General features: G+C 48.2%; 1 protein-coding gene, 1 long non-coding RNA gene and 1 pseudogene across 3 annotated transcripts; 1 reads left to right on the forward strand and 2 right to left on the reverse strand.

Annotated features, from left to right (window-relative positions):
* Window positions 1-1,176: 1,176 nt before the first annotated feature.
* On the forward strand, window positions 1,177-5,711 carry LOC121024234 (uncharacterized). Its single transcript, XR_005787650.1, has 4 exons — window positions 1,177-1,550; window positions 4,209-4,312; window positions 4,644-4,779; window positions 5,170-5,711. It is a non-coding gene; the product is annotated as an uncharacterized LOC121024234 (long non-coding RNA).
* Window positions 5,712-6,316: 605 nt separating this feature from the next.
* On the reverse strand, window positions 6,317-10,313 carry IFI6 (interferon alpha inducible protein 6). Of its 2 annotated transcripts, XM_040466479.1 has the most exons (6): window positions 10,207-10,313; window positions 9,861-9,953; window positions 8,985-9,080; window positions 8,558-8,644; window positions 8,328-8,477; window positions 6,317-6,539 (listed from the first exon to the last, which is right to left on the reverse strand). In XM_040466479.1, coding segments are annotated over exons 2-6 (450 nt in total). In that variant the 5' UTR covers window positions 9,862-9,953; window positions 10,207-10,313; the 3' UTR covers window positions 6,317-6,423. The 2 variants fall into 2 exon arrangements, with proteins under 2 accessions (XP_040322413.1, XP_040322419.1); XM_040466485.1 differs by lacking the exon at window positions 9,861-9,953 and having other exon boundaries at window positions 10,207-10,308.
* Window positions 10,314-15,719: 5,406 nt separating this feature from the next.
* Window positions 15,720-16,165, reverse strand: LOC121027852 (60S ribosomal protein L27a-like; annotated as a pseudogene).
* Between the last annotated feature and the right edge of the window lie 9,649 nt (window positions 16,166-25,814).

Here is a 25,814-nt window from a genome sequence, read left to right on the forward strand (position 1 = left end):
GAGGTGTGACTGAGACTAGAGACCCAGGTATGGCCTTGTGGGTCTTGCTGACTTGCCTGAAGGCCATCGGCAGTCCCCAAAGGGTTTTACACGGTGATTGGAGGGGGGTAGTGGTGGTGACCCAACCCCAGTCAGTAGAAACGTTGAGGAAGGTTGTCTGGGATGCCCTTTAAGGTCCCTGCAGACCCCCTAAGACCCCGCAGAAGCTCTGGGGAGTCCAGCTCTCTTAGGCACAACCTCAGAGGCATCTCAAGGAGGATGAGGAAGTTCATTTGTCAGAGGAACCACATAGAAAAGTGACACCTGGAGGTGAGTGAGGTCTGGTCTCAGCTCATCACTGATTCAATGACTCAGTAAATCTTAGCTCTCAGACCACAGGGGCTGCAAGGACATTCTCGCATCACAAGATGCGGAAGTGAGGCCCCCCGGACGGAGGTTCAATGAAATCGCTCCAGACCACAGAGCAAATCTATGGCAAGGTCAGGGTCAGGGATAAGGAAGCTGGTATCTGCAAAGCACCTAGTATGTGCCAGTCCGGTGCTAGGCATCACATACACCACATCACTGACTGCAAGTACAGCTTCATTTTGCAGATGAGCAGACTGAGGTGCAGATGGCATGACTCTTGTGCCAGGTCATGCAGAGCTAGGGCTGGAAACCTCGTCGTGCAGCACTTTCGGGTCTGCGTTTAAGGGGGAGGGGGGGGGCGTGTCCAGGAGAGTGAGAGGACGGCGGGGCTGTGTTTCTGGGACTTTCCTCTCTGAGGTCTGAGGCCTGAAATAGTTGCGCTCCAGTGGGCGCCCCTGGGCTTGGCCACACTATCTGCCCCGCCCGCTGCGGGGAGCGGTCTAGACGCAGATCCCCTCTCCCCGCATAATGGCGCGAGCCTCGCCAAACGCTCGGAGCGACGTGAACAGGGTCCGGGGTACCCCGGCGCGCTGAAGCTGGCGCCGCTGCTGCGACGCAGCCTTGTGGCCGTCTACGGAGACGCCTCGGCTCACTCCTCCGCCTTCCTGCGCTCCCAGCGCAGCTACTCCCGACGGCAGCGGCGCAGAGAGTGGCTGCCGCCGCCCAGCGCCAACCAATCAGGAAGCAGAGCCGTACTCCGGGCACGCCTCCCCTATGACGTCACGCAGCCGCCCAGGAAGCCCCGCCCGGTGGCCTTACCTGGGAAAGGTCTTGGGAGAGGGCAGTGGTTGTGGGCTCTCGAAGGGTGAAAATAACCGCCATGTGAATCGCACACATTATACCTGCCCTGAGAAATACAGTCAGGGTAAACAGTTTCCTAATTTTAAAATGCGCTTATTCCCTGAATCGCTCTTCAACCACCCATCCATCCGTCTGTCCATCCATCTGGACCCCATCCACTCAACCATAGCTACTGGGCACCTCCTGGGTGCCAGGAGCTGAGCTGGGTGCTGGTGATAAATAACGAGGAACCTTGTGCTTGTGTTCACGGAGCTCGGAGGCTAGTGAAGAAGTCTGACAGTAACAAATGCTTATACCAATCATGCTTTTATTACAATCGTGATCCATTCTAGGAACATAAGGTAGAGGCTGCTGGGATAACGGAGTGTTTAATTTAGATTGGGGGCTCGGGTCTCTGGAGGAGTTACGTTCGAGCTGACTCCTGAAGCAACAAAAGTGTTCCAGGCAGAGGGAAGAGCTTGTGGAAAGGCATTGAGGTTGGCAGGCACTTAGAGGGTTCTGGAAAGGAAAAAGAGGCCGGCATGGCTGGAAAAGAGTTGGGGGAGGGAAAGCGAGGTGAGAGAAGACTCTGGAGCTTTGGAGGAACAGATGATTCCAGACCTTGAAGACCAGAGTAAGGGAGTAGAATTGTATTTTAAGTGTGATGGGCTTAAAGCTGGAAGGGGCGGGGGGGGGGGGGTCACTTTGTCTCGCTTTGTTTTAAGATCTTCCTTGCTCTGTGTGGATAATAGACAAGAGTGGACACTGGGAGACCCATTAGGAAGACCTTGTAGGTGTCCTCTAGGCCTGAACTAGATGATGAGAGGGGGGCCATGTGGGTGGAGAGTCGTGAACAGACTCAAGAAATAATTAGGAGATAGGATCTACAGGCTGCCTGGTTGCTGGATTGAGTGCAGGCGGATGGGTGGGACCGAGGAAGATTAAGATTAAGTACCTTCATTGGACAATTATTTATACAGTCTTCTCTGGGTGCCAAGTACTGTTCTAGAGAGACTGTCGAGATTCAAATCCTGCCTCTGCCACTTGCTAGCTGTTTATTTTAGGGAAGTCATTTAACCTCTCTCTGCCTTGATTTCTTCATTTATAAAATGTGGATTCTAATAACACCCCAGAGGATTGTTGTCAGGATTAAATGAGTTATAAATGTAAAACCTTGGATCTGGAGGTCTGGGACTGGGCTCTGGGGCTCGGTTCTTGGACTTGGGGCTGAGTGCTTGGGCCTGCTTCTTGGAGTAATCAAGCCTCCATTTTTTTACTGTCCTTATACAAATGAACCTGCCCCTAACTTGACTGTCTTCTCAGTGGCTTCATAGCACATGATAAGGGTGTGACCCTACCTGTCTGCACTGTTTGCTCCATGGAGACCTCAGAAGGAAGGGAAATAGAAGGCTGCTCTGGGCCTCTTCATGGACCCTTTCTGGGGCCCCTATTTTTTTCTGCCTGAGCCAGGAAGCCCACACTCCCTTATCTTCTGCCCCTCCCCCACAGCCATCTGCTTAAAGGAAGTGGCTCTTCAGTTCTTCACAGGAAGCCACAGGCCTCCTCTGCTTCAGCTCCCTCCAGCTACCGCTGACCCAGGCCCTTTGCTGGCCCAGGCCCCCTTCAAGGCTGAGTCCAGAGATGCCCTGTACCTGGCATCATTCTCTGCTACCCAGTCAAGGAGACTGTTCTTTTCATTTCCTTTCAATCTCTGTGGCCCAGGTCTGGAAGCACAGGCTGTAGACCTGGAGGTGAGTGAGACCTGACTGTAGAGGGTCCTGAATGCTGTGCTCGGGAGTTTGGAGATCCCAGCCTTGGAGGACTAAGGGCCTGCAAGGGAGAGGAGAAGCAGGCCCTGCAGGGATCCTCAGGACTGACCATTCCCGTGAGCTTCAGGAGCTCCTTCTGTAAAGCAGGGGCAACGACTGATTCACTTTGGTCTTCGGCATCCATGGTGCCGTCCGCCCCAGGGAGAGCTTTTGGTAATTGGGGAGCGGCTCAAGGATGATGCAGGCGGAGGGAGATTCAGGGTAGGACTGTACTGCCACCTGGTGGCCATAGCCGCACATAGCACCATGGGATGGTAGGAGGTCGGCTCTTACAGGGAGTGAGGGGACTTTCCAGGGTACCAACCGGGCCAGGAAAGCCCTTAACGAATAAAAGAAATCCCTAGGGATTTTATTAAAGAGAAAGACACCTCCAACTTGAGCGCTTGGGAAAGACATTCTAGGTCCAGATGAGAGTCTCACTGCTCCCCTCCTCCATTTCACAGACTATGACACTGAGGCCCAGAGAGAAATGATGAGGACAGAGGACCTCAATGTTGTTTTCCATAAAGTCAGCCACACAGATGGGATCTATTTTTGGACTTGCCTCAGGGTGTGGTCCCAGAGTGAGGATCTGCCCTGCTGGTTTCTAGTCACCCTCATTTGTGACCAAACATGGCATCCTCGACACCATCACCCACCTTAGTCACCAAAGTTGGCACCACAAGGTGGCTTTTGGCAGCTTCTAAAAATAAAATCCACTCTCAGAGGGCCTGGATCAGACAGGACCGAGAGGATTCCGAAGCATGTGCTTCAGACTCAGCAGTTTTAGACCAGGAAGGACCTCAGAGATCATAATATCTGAGCCCCCTTATTTTAAAAGCAAGGAAGCTAAGACTCAGAGAGGGCAAGTAAGCTGCCGGAGGCGCCCCCACCCTGTTGCTGGGCCGGGACTCAGCTTTTTGTCTCTCTGAAGGCCATTGCCAAGGAGGGGTCTAAAAGTGCATTAGCATCTCCTGACTTGCTGCCATTAATGAATTCGGGTTTGTGTTCATCATTCTGCCTCACACGTTGTAGACAGGATGATCGTGGTCCATGATGGCTAACAAGGGCCAGGATGGGTGAAAGGAGACAAGGGCAAGGAGGTGGTGACAGGGAGGGAGAAGGAGTCCATGGATACTTTGGGGGGGGGGGGCTCCTAGTTTGTGCACTGTGGGCTCCAAGGAGGTAGGAACTGGGTCTCTTTCACCACAGTGTTCTCAGCAGCTGGCACAGTGCCTGATACAGACTGAGTGCCCAGGAAATGCCCGCAGAATGAAAGCAAGGAGTTATCCTGCACAGACCCATGGGATCTTGTGGTAAGAAGAGTGTCCCCTTAGAGATGGGTAATTTTCAGTGTCACTCAGCCTGAGAAGTGCTGAGGCCTCAAATCTGAAATCCTGGGGGCAGAGCTGTCTCTCTCTGGCCTTGACGCTTTCAAGGCAATAAGATGCCAAGGGAATAATTGTGTGTGTGTGTGTGTGTGTGTGTGTGTGTATGCTCCTGGGGGCAGGGCGCCAACACTTGGGAGAAAGGAAGAACAGGGTCTGTGAGTTCCAGAAAGTAAACCCTGACCCCAAAGTCACATGATCTAGTTCCTGGTTGTTATTTGGCTATTTCCTCTCTGCTTTCTGCTCTAATCTTGCAAAGGAGGAAACTGAGTCGCACGACGTGACGGAACTCGTGTTAGGTCTGTAGGACTCCAGAGGGAATTCCTAGCTACTATGCTCCACTGCCTTATGTGAAAACCCCAGCTTCATCTATGCCGGAAAATGCTGAGTAAAAGGTTAGGGGCCTGTGTTTACTCAGACCACAGTGTTAAAAGGGGGTCAGGCCCCTCATCCCCAGGCCTCCATGGGAGTGACAGTGAGTATTATCAAGGGTCCCCAAGGGAAAGAACAAGAGGTCCAGTCATCCTCCCCATGAGATCTGGTGAGGGTGATGGGACAGACAGGCAGATGGAAGGACTGACCTCAGGTTCAATTCTACCCACATCTATTAGCACCTATACGAGGCCTGTCCCAGGCACTGGGGAGAAGAGACAAATTAGAGACAGCACTCTCCCCAAAAGTGTTGAGGGACACACATTCATGTCTCTGGGATATCAACCTTATAGACAAACTGGGGTGCAGGCTTCAGTAGAGTGTGATGCTTGAGACCCCGCCTTCCTCTGTAGGCAGAAGTCCGCTGTCTACCGGTCTGTGGACGGCCCCAGCCAAGGCGGGACTCTGCAGAGGTCCTATGGTAAGTATCAGGGGACCCAGCCCAGCTTTCGCTCTGGGACACAAACCACGGAGAGTGTGTGTGGAGCAGCTGGTGCCTCTACTACCTGTGTGCCTTTTCCACGAGCAGTGCTTCTCGGGGCCTGGGGCAAGCCAGCTGGGGCAGACAATTGCCATCTGCCCAGATGGCGTTAGATCTGGGGGCAGGAGCAGACAGGAGGGGACCTCTTCCCCGCCCACCCACACACATTGCTAATTGAAGACGAGTTTCTGGGTTATAAGTGGGGCGAGCTGGGGGAGGCCTGAGGACAGCCTACGTGGCCCTTTTGTGACAAGATGTCGTGGTTCGCACCTGACGGCTTCCCAGGGATGTGGACCTCCCAGGGAGGCCAGTCTGGCATGGCAGCTGGTGTGCCCACTCATAAACCAGAACCAGGGCTGGGACCCTTCTGTCCTCACTGCCACTTCATTTCGAGGGCCTACTTTGGCCTCCCCCTACCCGGGTCCAGGCACCCAGGTTCCCCTGGACAGGACTCGCTAACTTCAGATCTCCCCCCTAGGTCTGGTCTGGCCTTCCTTTCCCACCCGGAGGGTGTAAAGCCTCCGTATGCCAACTGTCCACTTTATCCCACTTTATCTTGGAGGGAAGGAGACCTTGCCGAGGTCCCTCGAAAAGCTGCTGTCACGCACTTCCCCAAGGCAAAGGTCTGGCCTATATTCTCCACCTAGCACTTCTTCAGAGAATGGAGATCCAGCTTCTCCGTCTCTGCCTCGTCAGAAAAGTAGCTGGAAGCTTCTCCCACTGAGAACAGACTGAGCTCTGCCTCCCCAGGCACCCTGTGAAATTGAGCCTGAGTGTTCACGCTGTGGCAGGAGGCTCTGCTGGGAAGGAATCCCAGAGGAGGGGATGTCTGAGCTGGGTTACGAGCTTCAGAAGGACATTCTAGGCAGAGAGAACAGCATGTGCTGAGGCCCAGAGACAAAGCCACCTGGTGGTGTTCCGGGAGCTGCGGTTGGCTTGAGGGGAGAAAGGGGTTTGGAGGTGTGCGGATGAGGCAAATTGGAGCCAGATCTTGTTGGGAGACTCACAGAACGACAGAGTGTTTTCTGACAGGATTTTATTCTGCTTTTTCCACTTAGGTCATTGATGAGCGTGACAGAAAGCTCTCGACTACAATTGGAAGGAAGGGTTTCCTGGGAGCCTCCGCCTACTCCTCCTCCTCCACTTCCTCCTCCTTCTCCCGGCTGTTTTCAAGGTGTTTGTGGACAGTGTAGCCCAGAAAGGCACCAATCTTGCCCATGAGGGCACTGCCACCACTAGCCCCTGTAAAGCAAATATAGTCAGGTCACTTGGGGCCCAGGCACGAGGCCTGGGAATCCAAAGGTCTGGAAACCATTACAGAGGCCCCGAGAGGGGACAGGAGTTCTGCAAAGTGAATCCTATTTCCCCCTTGACTTGCCGTCTCAAATCAGAGATGTGTTCCATAGAAGAAAAATACACAGGGGTGCCTGGGTGGCTCAGTCGGTTAAGCATCCACTCCTGGCTCAGGCCACGATCTCACGGTTCGTGAGTTCGAGCCCTCATTGGGCTCTCTGCTGTCAGTGCAGAGCCGGCTTCAGATCCTCTGCCTCCCTCTCTCTCCGCCCCTCCCCTGCTCATGCTGTATCCCAAAAATAAATAAAAACGTTTAAAAACTAAAAATTAAAAAAAAAGAAAGAAAAATACGCAGGTAACAGCTTATCTTTTCACGTCTGTGGTGAACACACAGTGTTATTAATAATGCTAATAACAGCCGCCTTTGTGGAGACCTCCCTGTGGGGGCTGGGGGTTCACAAGTAAGAGATTTCATCGTGGTCACAACCCTGTGATGTGCATGAGTGCGAGAGTCTTACTGCACCTGACTGTTCCTAGCCTTGCCCCCACCCTACCTCCCACTGTTGGGGTGTGGCTTCCCTTTTGCCCCCTCTGAGAAGGGCTCTATTCTTCTGGGCTGGTTCTCTGAGCTTTTGTCATCCAGAATTGAGAGCAGATGGAAGGTTCAGGAAGGCAGAGGGGAGTCTGTCAGGGGCAACTTTTCTCCAAGAGTTTGAGGCCTCAGAGAGAGAGCGAGAGAGAGAGAGAGAGAGAGAGAGAGATGGAAGGAAGCAATGAAAAAGAAAGGAGTGGAGGAGAGAAAGAGAGAAGTAAATGCACATGTTTTTTAATTAAAAAAAATTTTTGATGATCTCTGTACCCAACGTGGGCCTCAAACTCCCGACCCGAGATCAAGAGTCTCATGATCCCTTGACTGAGCCAGCCAGGCACCCCAATGCACATTCTTTTAGAAGGGTCATTCTGAACTGTAGCTTTTCCTTTCATGGTGTTCAGGAAATACAATTCAAGACCAGGGTTGGTATGAGATTGAATTGAGTGGGTCACTCCACCTTTCTTTCCTCTTTTCTTTTTTTTTTTTTTTTTTTAATGTTTATTTATTTTTAAAAGAGAGAGATTGAGCATGAGCAGGAGAGGAGCAGAGAGAGAGGGAGACACAGAACCTGAAGCAGGCTCCAGGCTCCAAGCTGTCAGGACAGGGCCCCACAGGGGCGGCTGGAACCAACTAATGGTCAGATGGTGACCTGAGCCGAAGCCCCACACTTAACCGACGTAACCACCCAGGCGCCCCTAAGATTTATTTTATTTTTAGGTAATCTCTACACCCAGTGTGGGGCTGGAACTCACAACCCCGGATCAAGAGATGCATATCCACCGACCGCGCCCGGCCAGGCGCCCCTCTCTGCCACCTCTCTTTGCCACTCTGGCTCTCTGAGTTTGAGCAGATTCGTAAAATGTTACACTGAGGATGGTCATCCCTGTGAACAGATGAGGAAACTGAGGCTTGTTGTGATCTGGCCAAAGCATCAGTGAGGCACCCCGCTTTGGTGGCGAAGAGTGAGGAGTCCGAGTAGGTTCGAATCCTGGCTTTGGTGCCAACTGACGGGGAGCATTTGAGTAAATTACGTAATCCCTCGTTGCCTCGGTTTCCCCACTGCATGACGGAGATGGTAAGGACACCCGGCTCATGGAGTCACCTGGCCCTGGCATCCCCGCCCGCGGGCCCGGTCGCCCACTCACCGAGGCTCTGCAGCACGGCCACCAGCCCCCCGGCGGGCACACCGCCCCCGTTCGCCACCGCGGAGCAGCTCATCAACCAGGCGGCCACAGAGTTGGCGGCGATGCCCGTGCTCGTGAAGCCCAGAACGGGCAGCCCCGCGGCCAGGAGCCCTGGAGGAAGGCGAGGCGGTGAGGGAGCGCCCGCAGCAGGGGCCCCCACCTTCTGAAGCTTTCCGCCCTCGTGGACCCACCTCCTCCGACAGCCATGTAGGTCAGGGCGCCCCAGACCCCGGAGCCGCGGTCCTCCGAGCGCTCTTCTTTTTCCTGTCTTCTCTTGCCTATCGGGAGGGGACAGAGTGGAACGCGGAGCAGGGTTCCCTGTACTGTGCCTGGTGCTCAGCACCACCCCATCCTTCCATTTCGGGGAGCCTCGCCGAAGGGAAGAGACTTCATCCAAGGCGCGGTGCCTGGCACATAAGTGGCACTGAGCACACTTGGGTGGAATGGAGGAATTGATACGTAAGGAGTCGAACCTGGGACTCTGGCTACAGTGACCTGGAGCTGTCCACTGTCATAGCCCTTCTCGTCCCGGAGCCAGGGTTCCTGAAAGTCTACGCCGGGCTTCCGAAACTCTCGGTGTGTTTATCTCACAGCCCTCCCTTGCGCCAGGATGCTTACCTGCCTCCACCCCGCCGCAGGCGAAGAGTAGCAGGTGGCACAAGAAGAGCGATACCGCCTTCCGCCGCATGGTGGCGCCGCGCGCAGGCTTTGTCACTGGCCCAGAGAAGGGGGTGGGGAGATGAGTCTCCAGAGTCCTTTTGGACCCGCGTGGTTGTTTTCCCTTTCTATTCGTGGAGGAGTCCATAAAAAGCAGCAAGGTGCTCTGGACTGAGCCCAGGACCCCCTTGAGGAGCCGCGGGCTTTCGGTTTCCTCGTACCAACAACAGTCACGCAGCAAATAGTTGCCGCCTAGACAAGCACTCAAGACAGTCGAGTTCAAACCTCATGCTCTTTCCATCGTAGCACAGAATAGGAAAAGGCGTATGCCCCCAAACTCACCTCCAATGTGATCTTTGTCCGTTCAGTGCCTTTTCCTTGAATTAAAAACAACCTCCCATATATTGAGGACTTCCCACTTTATGGCCCGAGGTCAATTATACCCGTAAGAATCCCTTGAAATACATGCCATTGTTCTCAACCATGTGTTATAGATAAGGACGTTGAAACCGGGTGAAGTCAAGTAACATTCCTAAGTCTGACCAGCTAGGAAGTTAAGTGGCAGTCAGGATTCAAACCCACACTTGACTAATGTCCAAACCCACACTTTTTAAAAATGTTTATTTTTGAGAAAAAGGGGAGGGAAGGGGCAGACAGAGGGAGACAGGATGGCAAGCAGGCTCTGCGTTGACAGCCGAGAGCCTAATGCGGGGCTCAAACTCACTAACCTGAGCCGCAGTCTGAGTTTAACTGACTGAGCCACCCAAGTGCCCCCCCAAACCCACGCTTTTAACAGCCACTCCAGATACCTTCATCTGCCCTCAAAGATAAACTCACTGTCACATTAGATCCTGCGCTAAAGGGCTTTCAGACACAGTCCAGTCCTTTGGGCAGGCAAGGTAGCTTGATCTCCATTTTACAGATGACAAGCTAAAGCCCAAAGAAGTGAAGTGCCAGGGTTAAGGTCGTAGACTGCTGCCTTGGTGCCTATAACCTAAGTCTGGGGTTTGGCACCCCAACCCACCTCCTCAGACCAGTCTTAGCCCAGGGCACTACAAGGGACCCAGGGGTATAGCCTCCCTGAAGAATGGGTGTCATGGTTCTCGGGGCATAAGGCTCACAGGCAGAAAGCCTGGCAGAGGTTTGGCAGCTGACATCCATACTTCCTGGCTTTCGGGTTTACCTTGGAGGAGGGGAGAGGAGGAATCTTCCTTCCCGGAGCCTGATGGTAGATGGGAACAGCAGTGAGGTTATAGCTCTGGGGCTGAAGGCTGGCTTTTTATAATCACATTTGGACTGCCTCCTCTCCTCCCCAGGCAACCAACCAATCCTTGTCAGACTTTCCATTTCCTGCACTCATTCTGTAGTTTCTTTTCTCTTTTCCTCCAGCTCTGCTCAGTGACAGAATCTCTACCGTATCCATTAACAGAAACATGTAATTCAAGCCAGGGATTTTCTGAATAGCTGAGAGTATTCAAAGCAGATCATGCTAGAGCGGAATCCATGGTCCTGCTGGGCTTAGTGAAGCCGGAACACCAGCTCCTCTTGGGGCGCAGAAGCCTTTCACAATTCAATTCAATTCAATTCAATTCATAATTATGCCTACCATTTACTGGGAACTTTCTGCATGCCAGGGCCTGTGTAAAATGCTCTATATACGTGATCTTTTTCCTATGCCACAACAGTCCTGTGAAGTATCTATTGTTTATAATCCTCATTCTGCAGAGGAAGAGATTAAAGCTTGTGGAAATGAAATCACTCCATTCCGTGTATTCTTTGAACCTTTGGTTAGTAATGCCTGTAGAAGCACTTATGGGTAAGAAATGCAACCTATGGTTAGAGTACATAACAATTCTAAAATTTTTTTTAACGTTTTCTTTATTTTTGAGAGACAGAGACAGAGCATGAGCTGGGAAGGGGACAGAGAGAGAGGGGGAGTCACAGATTCCAAAGCAGGCTCCAGGCACCGAACCATCAGCACAGAGCCCGACGTAGGGCTCGAACCCAGGAACCATGAGATCATGACCTAAGCCGAAGTCAGCCACCCAACCGACTGAGCCACCCAGGCGCTCCAAGTACATAACAGTTCTAGTAAGGATGAATCATCGCCTTCTCCAAAGTGGAACGGGTCGGGGTGCTGATATAACTGACCTGCCACCAGATGGCTAGCTGTTCTCCCTGACTTTTGTTGCTACACTGCTCCCTACCGTTGGCTATTTGTTGGTAGTTGCTAGATTAGCTTCGCTGAGAGGGAGCCCAAGTTGGAGGGTCCAATCATAACCTCCATCTTTGCCACCATGGCCATTCTTTTACGAGTCTTTTGCAAAGCAATAGAGTTGCTAAATTTAGAGGCTGGCTGACATCCACAATACGGGACATATGACCATCTGGCTGGACAGCCTCCTTTGCAGTAGATGGTCTCTGGTGAGCATTAATATGAGACACAAAGATCTGCATGTCTCGTGCCTGCTCCTATGAGTCCATCTGTATGCCCCTTACCCAGAACTGTTTTCCTTCGAAATTCTAATCTTGCTTTTTCTGTGCCCTTGACCAACTAGCTAAGCCATTTGCCACTTGTTAGGAATTAGTGTCTGTCTGCACCTCAGTCCACCTCTTCCTCCATACAAAAGGGGGACTACAGAGTATGCTGCTCATAGTTTGGCCCCTGAGAGGATTTACCACCGTCCAAGGCTACCCCAAATGGGGCTGTAACAGAGTAGTCCATTTCCAGCTGGTGCTAAAATATCATACTGACCTATCTGTGAAATGGCTTTGACTTCTTTCCTCTTTTTAAAAAAATTTTTTTAAAATGTTTTATTTACTTTTAAGACAGAGAGAGACAGAACACGAGTGGGACTGGGGCAGAGAGAGAGGGAGACACAGAGTCTGAAGCAGGCTCCATCCAGGCTCTGAGCTGTGAGCACAGAGCCCGACGCGGGGCTGGAACTCAGGAACTATGAGATCATGACCTGAGCTGAAGTTGGACGCTTAACCAATTGAGCCACCCAGGCGCCCCTTTCCTCTTTTTTTTTTTATTAAAAAAATCTTTTTAAGGTTTATTCATTTATCTAGAGAGAGCGAGCGAGAGAGAGCATAAACGGGGGGAGGGGCAGAGAGAGAGAGAGAGGGAGAGAGAGAGAATCCCAAGCAGGCTCTGAGCTGCACAGAACCCTATGTGGGGCTTGAACTCACATATCGTGAGATCATGACCTGAGCTGAAACCAGGAGTCAGGCGCTCAACCAACTGAGCCACCCAGGCGCCCGACTTCTTTCCTCTTTTATAAATTGGTTGCAGGGAGCCCTTCATGAGACCATAGGTATGGGTTAAAAGAGAGGTGTCAGATCAACAGAGTTGTCAGATCAACAGAGTTAGATGCCATGGGAGTCTGAGCTGTCTATTCATTTGATTTACTTGTGTCTTCTGAACCCTATGAGCCCAGCCCTGAATTTACCACCTTCATCATATTGGATTGCTGCTCTGCCTGTCTGATAACATCTAGCTGAAGACATACAGCTACCTGGCATCCAGAGATCACATTGGGGCCCAGTGACACATCAGGACCTTTTTGTTCATTATGTTAACTAACTTGGATGTAAATTACAAAAAAAAAAAAAAAAAAAGTAAATAATAGAAAAAAGTGGGGGAGGGGCGCCTGGGTGGCTTAGTCGGTTAAGGGTCCAACTTCGGCTCAGGTCATGATCTCATGGTTCGGTTTGTGAATTCGAGCCCTGTGTCAGGCTCTGTTCTGACAGCTCAGAGCCTGGAACCTGCTTTGGATTCTGTGTCTCCCTCTCTCTCTGCCCCTCACCCATCATGGTCTGTCTCTTTATCTCTCTCAAAAATAAGTATAAAAAAAAGTGGGGGAAAAATGGACCTTTTCGTTCAAATGGACCATGGTGAGTAGTATGTTCTTACTCCAGAATCTCAGGAGTCCTCACTGCAGCTCTCCTTGTTGAACTCCCATAAACTCCCTATGGAGACATTTTCTACCACAGGTGCCTCCAGCCACATTGTATCTGCAGGATCGTGTAATCCACTGGATGTAAGCTAAACTCCATCTATCACCTGGCCTCTCTTCATTCCTACTCTAGCCAGAAAGCTATGTTGGTGCTTTGTGTCTGCTAGTTTCTGTGTCAGCGCAGACTCCGTGTCTTTAACAATCTTTGAAAATTCTGAACATTTTTCTTTTCCTAACGCACAATCATCCCGGCAAGTGGAAGCAGATCCCTTTGAGGAAGGATTGGAGGAACATTTACTATATGTAACTATGGTATGACTCACTTCAGAGTTGTTCCTTAATGGGGCAAGGCCTCTCCTATAGTCAAGGGGTTCTGATTCTGTGAACTTAGATCTAGGATCTGGATGAGAGACTGTGATTTTCCATTGTGGAATTAATGTCAGTCTTCTGCTTATCAGGTCTTGATTGCTCTCGATTTTTTTTACTATTCCTTTTTTTTTTTTTTTTTTTTTTTTAGAGTGAGAGAGAGAGAGAGAGAGAGCACAAGCAGGGGAGAGGGGTAGAGAGAGAAGGAGAGAGAAAATCTTAAGTTTCATGCTTAGGAGGGAGCCAGACGCAGGGCTCAATCCCATGACCCGGGGACCATGACCTGAACCGGTTAAGAGTCGCATGCTCAACCTGAATGAGCCATCCAGGCGCCCCAGCTCTTGATTTTTTTTTAAATTAATTTATTTATTTTGAGAGAGAGAGAGAGTGCACACATCAGGGAGAGGCAGAGAGAGGGAGAGAGAGAATCCCAAGCAGGCTCTGCACTGTGAGTATAGAGCCCAACGTGGGACTTGATCTCACAAATCACGAGATCATGACCTGAGCTGAAATCAAGAGCTGGACACGTAACCAGGTGAGCCATCTAGGCTCCCCAGCTCTTGATTTTTTTTTTTTTAATGAAAAATTGACATCTCTCTGGCTCAGTTGGTAGAGTATGCGGCTCTTGATTTTGGGGTTGTAAGTTCAAGCCCCATGTTGGATGTAGAGATTACTTAAAAATTAGATATAAATAGAAAGATAGATAGATACTGAGAATTACCCAGTCTGTAGAGATTACTTAAAAATAATTGAAGGAGGGGTGCCTGGGTGTCTCAGTCAGTTAAAGCGTCTGACTTTGGCTCGGGTCATGATCTCACGGTTTGTGAGTTCAAGTTCCATATCAGGCTCTGCACTGACATTGCAGAGCCTGCTTGGGATTGTCTCTCTTTCCCTCTCTCTGTCTCTCCCCTGCTCTATCTCAAACAAACAAACAAACAAACTTAAAAAAATAAAATCGAAAGGGGGCACCTGGGTGGCTCAGTTGGTTGAGTATCTGACTCTTGATTTCAGCTCAGGTCATGATCCCACGGTTGTGGGATCGAGCCCTGTGTCCAGCTCCATGCTGAGCATGGAGCCTGCTTGAGATTCTTTCCTCTCTGCCCCTCCCCTGCTTTCTCTCTCTCTCTCTCAAAAAATAAAACAAAATCATATATATGTATGTGTATACACATATGTGTGTGTGTGTGTGTGTGTGTGTGTGTGTGTATGTGTGTGTGTATATATATATATAGAGAGAGAGGGCTACCCAGTCAGCTGTCCATCCACCCATCCCTCCCCAGAGTCAATTTGCCATAGGTCCCTGCGGATCAGGGCAACCTCATTGTCGCTTTGAGCTTGCTGCCCATGATAGAAATCATATTGACCTGGCCTTGGATGCCACATTTGCCATTCTGGAATCCCAACATGACTATTGATATTAGGGATCTCAGTTCCACGGCATCATCTCCTACTCTTCTTCTCAGCCTACTGAAGACAGACACCACTGAGCTACTCAGAGATGCTGCTGTCCCCTTTCTCAGTGAACCCCTTATTGCCTTAGTAAAGAGAGTGTCCTCTGGGCCCTTCTAGAGAACATAGTCAGGTGCTGAGCTCTTAGGTCTTTCATTCCCACCTCCTTGAATTTCTTTCTTTCTTTTTTTTAAGTTTTATTTGTCTAAGTAATCTCTACATCCAACGTAGGGCTTGAACTCATGCTCAAGAGTAGCATGCTCTTCTGACTGAGCCAGCCAGGCACCCCTCTCCCTGAACTTTCTGACCTCTTCTTAAGCACTCTACCATGGAAGTCCTAGCATCTTGACCTCATTTGTTGTAAGCCATCATCCTGCTTTACGGAACAGCCCTTGCAAAGTATTAAAAACCATATTTCAATTATTTCTTGCTGAATAACAACCCCCCCCAAAAAAAACCTTAAAGACATAGAACAACAGCAATTTATCATTTCTCACAATTCTGCAATCTGGGTTAGGCTTAGTTGGGTGTCCATATGCTTCATGTGGTGTTTGCAGGTGTTTGTGGGAGAAGAAATATCCAAGGTGTCCTTTTCACTTACACAAATAGCACTTCAACTGGAATGGATGGAACACCCAGGGACTGGTCAGTTATCTCTCTTAATATGGTGTCTCCACATGGCTGGCTTGTACTCCCTCACAGTATGAGGGTCTCAGTGTGGTTGGACTTCTTACATACATGGTGGCTGGCTTCTAAGAGGGAGGAAATGGGAACTGCTGATCTTCTTAAACCTTAGGTCTGGAACAAGAACAGTGTCACTTCTACCATATTCTCTCTCTCTCACTCTCTCTCTCTCTCTCTCTCTCTCTCTCTCTTTGAAAAGCACTTGTTAGTATTTAATGAACCTCCCTCTGTTGTGGCTTTAAGTTCCCAGGACACAGGTGCCCTCCACACTTTTAATCTTCTCCTTGGCTCTTCTACTGAAGAATTTGGCCTTCACGAAGACGGGCTGTTTGGGGAGCTTGTCCTTTCCCAAAACTTTGTAGTAGCCCGATCGCACCACATCGATGCGAGGACCAGCTCCTGTCTTGTTTTTGGCAGACATGGGTATGTCTGCTCAAGGACCAAGGTCCACAGTTTATCAAGGTTGACAGTTGGGCGGAAGCTCTGGTTCCTCTCTAAGTGGTGATGCCTCCTACCAACTTTTCCAAAGTAGCCTGGGTGATATTTGCCAAGGTTGATCCTGTCATGATGCATGCCACCAGCATGACCCTGGTCTCCTGGGTGTTTCTGGTGCTTGCCGATGTGGCCATGGCCATGGCTCACGTGGCCCCAAAGTTTCCAGGTCTTCCTCAGTCTGGATGGCATATTGGCAGCCCAGACGAAAGAGCTGCCATATTCTGTTAGTTAAGGCAAGTTACAAGGCCAATCCAAGTTCAAGGAGAAGAGGAAAACAGACTCCATCTCTTGATGTGAGGAGTGGCGTGTATATAGAGGAAGGGAAGGAATTGATGGTGACCATCTTTGGAAACTATCTACCAGAGACCAAGTCTAGCTATCCTTGCAAGATTATTGAAGGCTGAGGGGCACCTGGTTGGCTCAGTTGGTGGAACATGTAACTCTTGAACTCACCCTTACGGGTTTAAGCCCCACATCGGTTGTAGAGATTACTTCAAAATAAAATCTTTAAAAAATATATTGAAGCCTGAGTTATGGGACAGTGGTCCATGATGATGTGTTCCTTATTAGCCAGTCTTCTATTCTGCCATGCTGCCCCTCACTGCCATGTCCAAAACCCCCAAGATCTCTCCTACATATATTAGCTAGGTCTTTCGAATCCTCTGATGTGTAGCTTATTTTTCCCAGGTCTGGACTTCAGTTTTCCCACTCAGGATTTGCCAGGAACTGACCCTAGTTATTTGAGGAGGTAATGGGAGCAGGTTTTGAGGAGAATAAATGTCATCTTATGAGGTGCCTGCTTCATGTGAAATTATTGCATAGTCTCAAGGAAAGGGGAAATTGTTCTTCCTTGGCAAGAGGGCAGGGGTGGCTCTCCCACCCAGGAAAACTCAGGAAAATTTACAAGATAAAGGCTCTTAGATTTGTCTACCCTAATGTCCCTATCCCGGGTCTCAGGGTCCTACTCTTTCCTTGTCAGGACCTTGACTCTGACATAGGAGGTGGGCTAAAGTTGCACATTTAGACTTCTTTGCAACCATGCCACTTATCACCTGTCTGATCCTGGATGTAGTTTTCTACCTACTCTTTCCTGCACCACAAGAGAAAGCTTTCATAACTGTGATGCCCACCGAAAGCCAAGGTTAGTACCACTGCACGTGCTACCAGCAATGAGATCCCTACTGCCTTCACATAAGTGAGAAGAACCACCACAGACTCACACTCTGAAGGCCTTTTTTCTAGGACCTCTTCTGGTACTAAATGTCAGCCTATGTTCCCTAGAAAATGAATTGAAGCCTGAATTGAAGGTTGTATGCTAATGCTTTCTTGGGAGTTGCAATCCCCAAAGCCAGGGGAAAGGAGAAGTGAAACGGAGAAGGAAGGAAAGAAATACAAGCTAGCGCATCACTTAGCTGGCCAGGGTCCCACAAAAATCAAAGCCAGTTGTTCAGTCACGTGGGATCTCTTCAAAGAGGTCACACAGAGCCACCATGTCTTAGAATAGTCCATAAGAAGGAAGGATAGGGAGGAATTCACCTCTCAGCAATTTTTCATTTTTCATTGTCTAGTCTCATGGTCATGAACAGGGTCCTAACAGTCTGAGCTTTGGAATCGTGTGAACTCACTCCACTGGGCTGTTTCTGGGCAAGCCAGAGCCTTTATGGGTCCAGATGGGTCAGACGTGAATGCCAAAGCTTCTCTGATTCCACTATAGCAGGCTTACTTGAGTTCATGCCAAAGGCTAGCATTTGCCTCCTGATGATGTTGAGGCATCCGGTAACGCCTGGAGATGAGGCAAGGATATTGACCGCTGGGAGACATCTAAACTGAGTGTGGGACAGTTAGAATAAAGACTAGCATTTACTTAGAATGAGATGGGAAGGATTTGAACAGAGTGACATGTCTGACAAATTTTAACAGGTTGACTCTGGCTGCCCAGGAGGGCACGGACAGAGTCAACTGCAAAAAGTCCAGGGTTGTATCAGAGAAGCAGAACCATTAGGAGCGATATAAAATTGAGGTTTTATTATAGGTATTCAACCTTACACAATTATGAGGGTTGGTTAAGCGGTTTCCACACAGTTGTTACTTGCGTATCCGGTGTTGAGCTAGAAATCAATAAGGCGGTTCTGAAAGATGGACACGAAGTCGTGGATGTCAAGGTCAAACTAGACCCCTGAAGATGAAATGGAACCCACGAGGACAAGCTAGGCCTCCTGTTGGTCTCTCCTCACCTTCAAGCCTCCACATTGATGACCAGTGATAGAAGCTGATGCCCTTCATAGACACACACAGTTAACCCTGGAGCTGGAGAAGTGGAAGGTAGAGAACCAGGGGTTGCTAGAGGACATGTGGGCCTGGCTGCTGCCTTACACTGACCAGGGGAGCCAGCAGATCGGAGAAAATGTGCATGAGCTACAGCAGCATCTGACCCTGTACCAGCCTTCCAAGAGTAAGCTTGGCCGCAGCCTCACTTCTGCCTCCAAATCCTGCCTAAATCTCTCTCTCGGGGGCAAATTCTCACCCAAAACTACACAAGAAAGGGAATTCTGGGAAACACAGTTCCAGCTCAGCCAAGCTGACAAAAACAAATTCCACCACACCAGGCAAGCGATTAGGATGGCTTGAACCCTAGAGTATTGGGAACAGGGGTGTGAGAAGTGCTTGAATTCTGGAGGTCTCGTGGATATCCTCACTATTCTGAATCCATTTGCTTTCTGAGCTGGGGTGGTGAGTTCCGAGGGAAAATTAGCATGTGTTGAGTGAAAAGGAAATGTCCACCATTCACATCTACAGAGCCTGGGACAAAGGTGTAAATGCACCTGTTACATGTCTAAATATTAAAAAAAAAACTCCAAATGAAGACACAACCTATCATTTGAAATATGTTCCATCTTTATATCTTAATAGACCTTCATAATGACAAAATAAGAAATATGTGTAGACCTATAATTTTTATATGAGCGAAAATCTATCCAAATAAACGCCTTTCATTATCATACCACCCATCTGGGTGTTCTCGTGATGGACTGGAAATATTTGGACAAGGAATAAAGAAAACATATACATAATTAATAAATTATTTTATATTTATTCCATATAAAAGAGAGAAAGGGCTGGCCTGTAGCTCACAGCTAGACCATGCTATTGAACATGAATGATCTCACAGAATACCAATCTCAGATGTTACTCTGAGACCATGATAAGATGAGACAAAACAAGGCTACTTTATATTTTATCTTAACACAGACGACAACAAAGTCACTGTGCCTCCCACAAAATATCAACCTACCCTTTTTCCCTTCACTAAAATGAGGGACTGCTACATCTTTTTCTAAAAGCTTTTTGAATGCTTATTTATTTATTTTGAGAGAGAGAGAAAACATGAGCAGGGGAAGGGCAGAGAGAGGGAGAGAGAGAATCCTAAGCAGGCTCTGTGCTGTCAGCGCAGAGCCCGAGGCAGGGCTCCAACTCATGACAAATCATGAGATCATAACCTGAGTTGAAATCAAGAGTCGGGGATGCTTCACTTGATCTTAGACAAAAGGCTGAGAAGCGATAAGAGAGTCGGGGATGTTTAACCGACCGAGCCATCCAGGCGCCCCGAGTGCTGCTACTTCTTAATGGTTAGTTTTACCCTTGTGCTAGTCTCCTATCCCTATGGATAAGATTTATGTGTTGAGATTCCCAGTCATAGAATTGCCCTTGCTTTTTAACATCCAGAACGTGACCACCTTGCTAGACTTTCCCCCAAGTCATTCACCACCAGGCCTGATCCTATAAAAGGCTATTTGTAGGGGCGCCTGGGTGGCTCAGTCGGTTAAGCATCTGACTCTTGATTTCGGCTCAGGTCAGGATCTCCCCGTATGTGAGATCAAGCCCCACATCGGGCTTTGCGCTGAGTGCGGAGCCTGCTTGGGATTCTCTTCCCCTCTCTCTGCCCCTCCCCTGCAAGACCCTGTGAGATATCCCATGATTCCCAGTGGTGTCACTTCTCACTGCAATGAGTAATAAATCCAATTTGTTTATCTATAGGTGTGTTTCTACTGGTCTTTGGCTGAAGAGCATTAACATACTTAGAATATATTTTTCTTGATTTCTTTCATCAAAATTACTAATCTTTGTAAAATTTTTAAATATATATTTTTTAAACATTTATTTATTTTTCAGAGGCTGAGAGAGGCAGAGCACAAGCGGGGGAGGGGCAGAGAGAGAGGGAGACACAGAATCCAAAGCAGGCTCCAGGCTCTGAGCTGTCAGCACAGAGCCTGACGCGGGGCTCGAACCCACGAACCGTGAGATCGTGACCTGAGCTGAAGTTGACGTTTTAACTGACTGAGCCACCCAGGCGCCCCTAATCTTTCTTTTTTTGAGCCACCCAGGCGCCCCTAATCTTTCCTTTTTAAGTTTTTATTTAAATTCTAGTTAGTTAACGTACAGTGTAGGTGCACCTTTTGTGCTCAAGCTCAGTTCCTGGAAATCCCCTTGTGGCTTCTGAACCAGAGTTGCGGCCAGGCCTTTCCTGTTCTGTTGGCCCTTAGAGGCTGCTCTGAAGGTGTGGCTGCTAACCCTCCAGGTGGCTCGTAGGGTATGGCTGGGATCTGCTGTATCCCTCCTCGCTCATGCCTAACTAACTGCCTAACATTAGTTTCAGGTGTACAATATAGCAATTCAACACTTGCATACATATAATACCGGGTGCTCATCACAAGTGTATTCCAATATTTCTTAATCATCATTTTCACATAGTTTGTGTTCTTTTTGTTTAAAAAAATGTTTATTTGTTTATTGGGGGGGGCAGAGAGGGAGGAGAGAATCCCAAGCAGGCTCCTCGTCGTCCCTGATCTCATGAATCGCTGAGATCATGACCTGAGCCGAAATCGAGTCGGATACTTGACCGACTGTCACCCAGGCACCCCTAATTTGTGTTCCCTTCACAGCATTGGCAAGCGATAGCCTATAGGCCAAATCAGCCCTGCTGCTTGTTTTTGTAAACAAAGGTTTATTGGAACACAGACACATTCATTCATTTGTATATTGTCAATGGCCTGCTTTCATGCCACCATGGCAGAGTAGTGACAGAGACCATAATGGCCCACAGTGTCTAAAATATTTAAAGTCTATCCCTCTACAGGTAAGTTTGCCAACCTCTGGTCTAAAAACATCAAAATTAAAATGTGATTATTTTCCCAGTCATTGGAGCCTGGGGCTCTTGATCTTAGGGTTGTGAGTTTGAGCCCCACATTGGATGTAGAGATCACTTAAAAAGATAACCTTTAAAATAAATAAATTAATTAATTTCCAAATATAATTATTTTCAAGACACAAAATTTGAATATATTTTTGTCAAAAAAATAAGTAAAAATAAATACAAAAATTAAAAATAAAATCTCATATATATTTCAAAATTCAAAAATTACTCCAAAATGTTTACTTATTTTTAAAAATGTACTTATTTATTTTGAGAGAGAGAGAGCAAGCACAAGTGGGGGAGGGGCAGAGAAGAGGAGAGACAGAATCCCAAGCAGGCTCCAAGCCATCAGCACACATCCCAGTATGGGGCTTGAACCCATGAGCCATGAGATCACGACCTGAGCCGAGATCAAGAGTCGATCGCTTAATTGGCTGTGTCACCCAGGCGGCCACTCCAAAATATTTCAATCATCCATTAAAAAATAAAAAAGCCGGGGGCGGGGGGCGCCTGGGTGGCTCAGTCGGTTAAGCGTCTGACTTCGGTTCAGGTCATGTTCTCACGGTTTGTGAGTTTGAGCCCCACGTCGGACTCTGCGCTGACAGCTCAGAGCCTGGAGCCTGCTTTGGATTCTGTCTCCTTCTGTCTCTGACCCTCCCCACTGTGCTCTCTCTGTCTCTCAAAAATAAATAAATGAAAAAATAAATAAAAACCCAAAACAAAACAAAAAGCCGGATGCCTGGGTGGCGCAGTCAGTTGAGCATCTGACTAGGTCATGATCCCAGGGTCATGGGATTGAGCCCCCTGTCAGACTCAGTGCTGAGCGTGAGCCTGCTTAAGATTCTCTCCCTCTCTCTCCCCAGCCCCCCCGCTCTCCTTGCTCACGCTCTAAAATAAAAACAATAATACAAAGAATAAAAATTTAAAAAGCAAGCTATACACATTAGTATAACATTTAAAATGAAAATTTAAAGCTGATATATTGTTTTTGAAATTTTTATCGGATCTTACTAATTTTTTAAATTAGTGTTCAATATCCATCTAAACGCCAATAGAAAAAAATTGGTACTGTGCTTCACACATGCTACATCTAGATCTACGCATACCCAGGTGAGTAATAAGATTTGTTCAGTTGGAAAACATCCCTCAGCTGCCATGTGTAACTGTTGTGACTGCCAAGGTAATTTACGAGCATCTCCAGTTTTGAATTGAAACTGGAAGAGAAACAAGAAAATGGACACTAGGCACTCCTGGAAAATGATATTTTGTTGTGCCATAATTTATTACATTCATGCTATCAGAGAGAAAACTTTTGGCACAGCAATTAATTTGTCGTTCTCTTACCTAAGCTCTATCCTTCAGTCTCCTGCAGACGCTGAAGCCGTGTTTGTCTCTGATGTTGGCAGTGACACAGCCTGTAAACCTTTACAGCAATCGACGCAACTCGCTTTTGTTTTGGAAACACAGGACACAAGATTTTAGAAGCATTCTCTGGGGCCTGACTTGTGCTAATACTAGATGTTTGTGATTTGGGTTGTGCTGTGCCAGTACTGAGATTCAGATCCTGAGCAGCAGAAGCACTCATATGTTCTTTATCTGACGTGTGTTTGTGATACGCAGCGTTCTCTAAAACACAGGGCTTAGATCTAAGGACGGTAGGAGTAGTAAGGTCTCAGATGTTGAAGGATATTTCACAAATTTTATTTGTGTCTCTTTGGTTTCTGAGTTTAGATCACAGGAGTTCAACTAGCGAGGGATATGTGGTATTTCAATAATAGAACCGATCAATAGCATCTACTGACAGATCCGATGTGAGGTAAGAAAGGGAGGAGTCAAGAATGACACCAAGATCTTTGACCCAAACAACTGGAAAAATGGAACTGTCGTTAACTGAAAGCGAAAGTCCTGCAGAAGGATGTGGACATTTTTTTTGGAGATCCTAAGTCTGAGATGCTTATTAGACATCCAAACAGAGATGTCAAGTTCAGGGGAGAAGCCAGACTAGAGACAAACTTCAAAGTCATCAGTGGTAGAGAAGCCAAGAGCTACCTGAGATCTCATAGGATAAGTGGAGAAAAAGAAGAAGTCCAAGGGCTTTTTACATTCCCCACCAGTTGTACCCCACACGAACTGGCCTCACCATGCAGACACTGTAGCAACTCACTAGAAGAAATCCGGGTGCTTGGATGTCAACATGGAGCATAGCCACCAGCTGGCCTGGACCATTCGTCCTTAGACCATTATTGTCAGTTTCAGCTGCTGCAACAGAATACCCTAGACTAGGTGGCTTATAATCAACAGAGATGTATTTCTCACAGTTCTGGAAACTAGGAAGTCCAAGATCAAGGTACCAGCAGCGTTGGTGTCTAGTTAGAAGCAGCTTCCTGGTTCCTGTCTTCCCACTGTGTCCTCACTTGGTGGAGGGGGAAGGGAGCTCTCTAGGGCCTCTTTTATAAGGGCTCTAAGCCTTCGTGGGGCTGAGCCCTCATGAGCTAATCACATCTCAAAGCCTCCACTTCCAAATACATTAGGTTTCAACATGTGAATTTGGGGAGGACATAAACATTGTCCATCGCAATTATATTAGAGAAAAACAAACTTCTACCTTGTTCAAGCCACTGAATAATTTCATTCTTATTGTTGCAGAAGCCCAGTCTCACCCTAAGTGGCAAACCTCACAAGGAGGCCCCTATACCCAACATAGCCCAGGAGCTATAGAGAGGAATGGTTGATGGGTGTGGCTCTTCATGCTGGAGGGAGGCACAGGGAGCAGTGGGACATTTTCCCCAGTCACCTTGAGCAGAGCGGGTATGGCACATATCGCTGGCAGACATGAAGAGGCCTTGTGGTCTAGATGAGGAGGACATGGCAGCGAGCCACATGGACAAATGACTTGACACCAGATGGGAAAGAGGATGTCAGTATGGACAGATGACAAAGACTAGATGATCCTTCCACCTGTGTTTGTGGCTTAAAAACCTCCCAAGGGGCTCCTGGGTGGTTCAGTCGGTTAAGCGTCTGACTCTTGGTTCCAGCTCAGGCCCTGATGTCATAGTTTTGTGAGTTCAAACCCCACATCGGGCTCTGTGCTGATAGTGCGGGGCCCACTTAGGATTCTCTTTCTCCCCCTCTCTCTGCTCCTCCCCTACTTGCACTGTCTCTCTCAAAAATAATTAAACTTAAAAAAACAAAAACACAAAAAACCTCCTAGAACTTAGATGCAGCCCCTGGGGAATGTGTGGGGCAGACTCTAAATCATTTGTGCTGCTACTGTTCACGGTCAACTTTCAGCTTGTATGCTGGATCCCATCCCCACTCACCTACTCAAAGGCTTTGTTCCTGCAAGTTTCTCCTGCATCATCAATCTTCCCCTTTACTGTAATAGCCCCCAGTGAGGAAAAAAAAGGTAAATCTTCTCTTGACCCCCACAACCTTTTTAATTATCCTTTTGTTGTTGTGTTCCAAATCCCCTAAATGCTTCCCTATACTGACTGACTCCCACTTCCTCACCTCCCATTCTTTCTTCCTTTTTTTTGTTTTTATAGTTTGTGCTTTTCGTTTTTAAGGTTATTTTTTATTTTGAGAGAGAGAGAGAGCACACAAGCAGGGGGAGAAGCAGAGAGAGAGAGAGAGAGAGAGAGAGAGAGAGAGAGAGAGAATCCTAAGCAGGCTCTCAGCTGTCAGTGCAGAGCCTGACTCGGGGTTTGATCCCACGAACTGTGAGATCATGACCTGAGCTGAAATCAAGAGTTGGACGCTTAACTGACTGAACCACCCAGGGGCCCCTCTATCTCCTTTTTTCTCCTGCCCCCTCTGTCTTTAACCAACCTCAGTCAGGTTTTTCCTCATGCCAACCCAGTGCAACCACTCTTGTCTGGGTTACCAAACATCCATCCCACCAAAGCTCTTAGCAGGTTTTACCACAAATGATCACTTCTTCTTCTTCTTTTCTTGAAATTTACTTATTTTACTCAAGCAATCTTTACACCCACCGTGGGACTCGAACTCACGACCCCGAGATGAAGAGTTGCTCTCTCTTCCAACTGAGCCAGCCAGGTGCCCCAGTGATCATGTCTTTCTTGAAGCCCTTTCTTCACTTCTGGTTTTCTTTCTAACCTCATTGCATCTTCTGACTCTCATTTGCTGGATTACCACTCCCTCCCTCCTCCATCCCAACCCTCATTTAGGTGCTTGCTCATGTGCTACCTTCTCAGAGAAGCCATCGCTGACCATTCCACCTAAAACAGAGCTTCTCCCATTTTTCTCTCTCCCTTTTCCCTGTTTTATTTTTTTTATCTGAGCCCTTAGCATCACCTGCAATTATATTATCCATTTGTGTACTCCTATATCACCTGTCTCCCTCACCCCTAGAATGGAAGCTTTGTGACAACAAGGACTTAGTCATATCTGTTGCTGTACTTTTTTAAAGTAATCCCCACTCCCAATGTGGCACTCGAACTCATGACTCCAAGATCAAGAGTCACATGCTCTTCTGAATTAGCCAGCCAGGTGCCCCTTGTTGCTGTACTCTTAAGGCCTAGCACTGTGCCTGATACTTACTAGATTGTCAATGCAATCTACTGAATAAATAACGGAAATTAAATCCAGTTATATGTCAATTATACCTCAATAAATCCGGAAAAATAA

The sequence above is a fragment of the Herpailurus yagouaroundi genome, unplaced genomic scaffold, assembly GCF_014898765.1.
Source record: "Herpailurus yagouaroundi ecotype Mexico unplaced genomic scaffold, PumYag 77, whole genome shotgun sequence".
Classification (NCBI taxonomy): domain Eukaryota; kingdom Metazoa; phylum Chordata; class Mammalia; order Carnivora; family Felidae; genus Herpailurus; species Herpailurus yagouaroundi.

What these genes read in the sequence shown, in the direction of transcription:
- IFI6 (XM_040466479.1), bottom strand. An exon ending in CTGCGGCGGGGTGGAGGCAG is followed by an intron (nt 8,645 to 8,984) that starts GTAAGCATCCTG and finishes CCCTCCCGATAG; the next exon opens with GCAAGAGAAGACAGGAAAAA. An exon ending in GGCCGTGCTGCAGAGCCTCG is followed by an intron (nt 6,540 to 8,327) that starts GTGAGTGGGCGA and finishes TTTGCTTTACAG; the next exon opens with GGGCTAGTGGTGGCAGTGCC.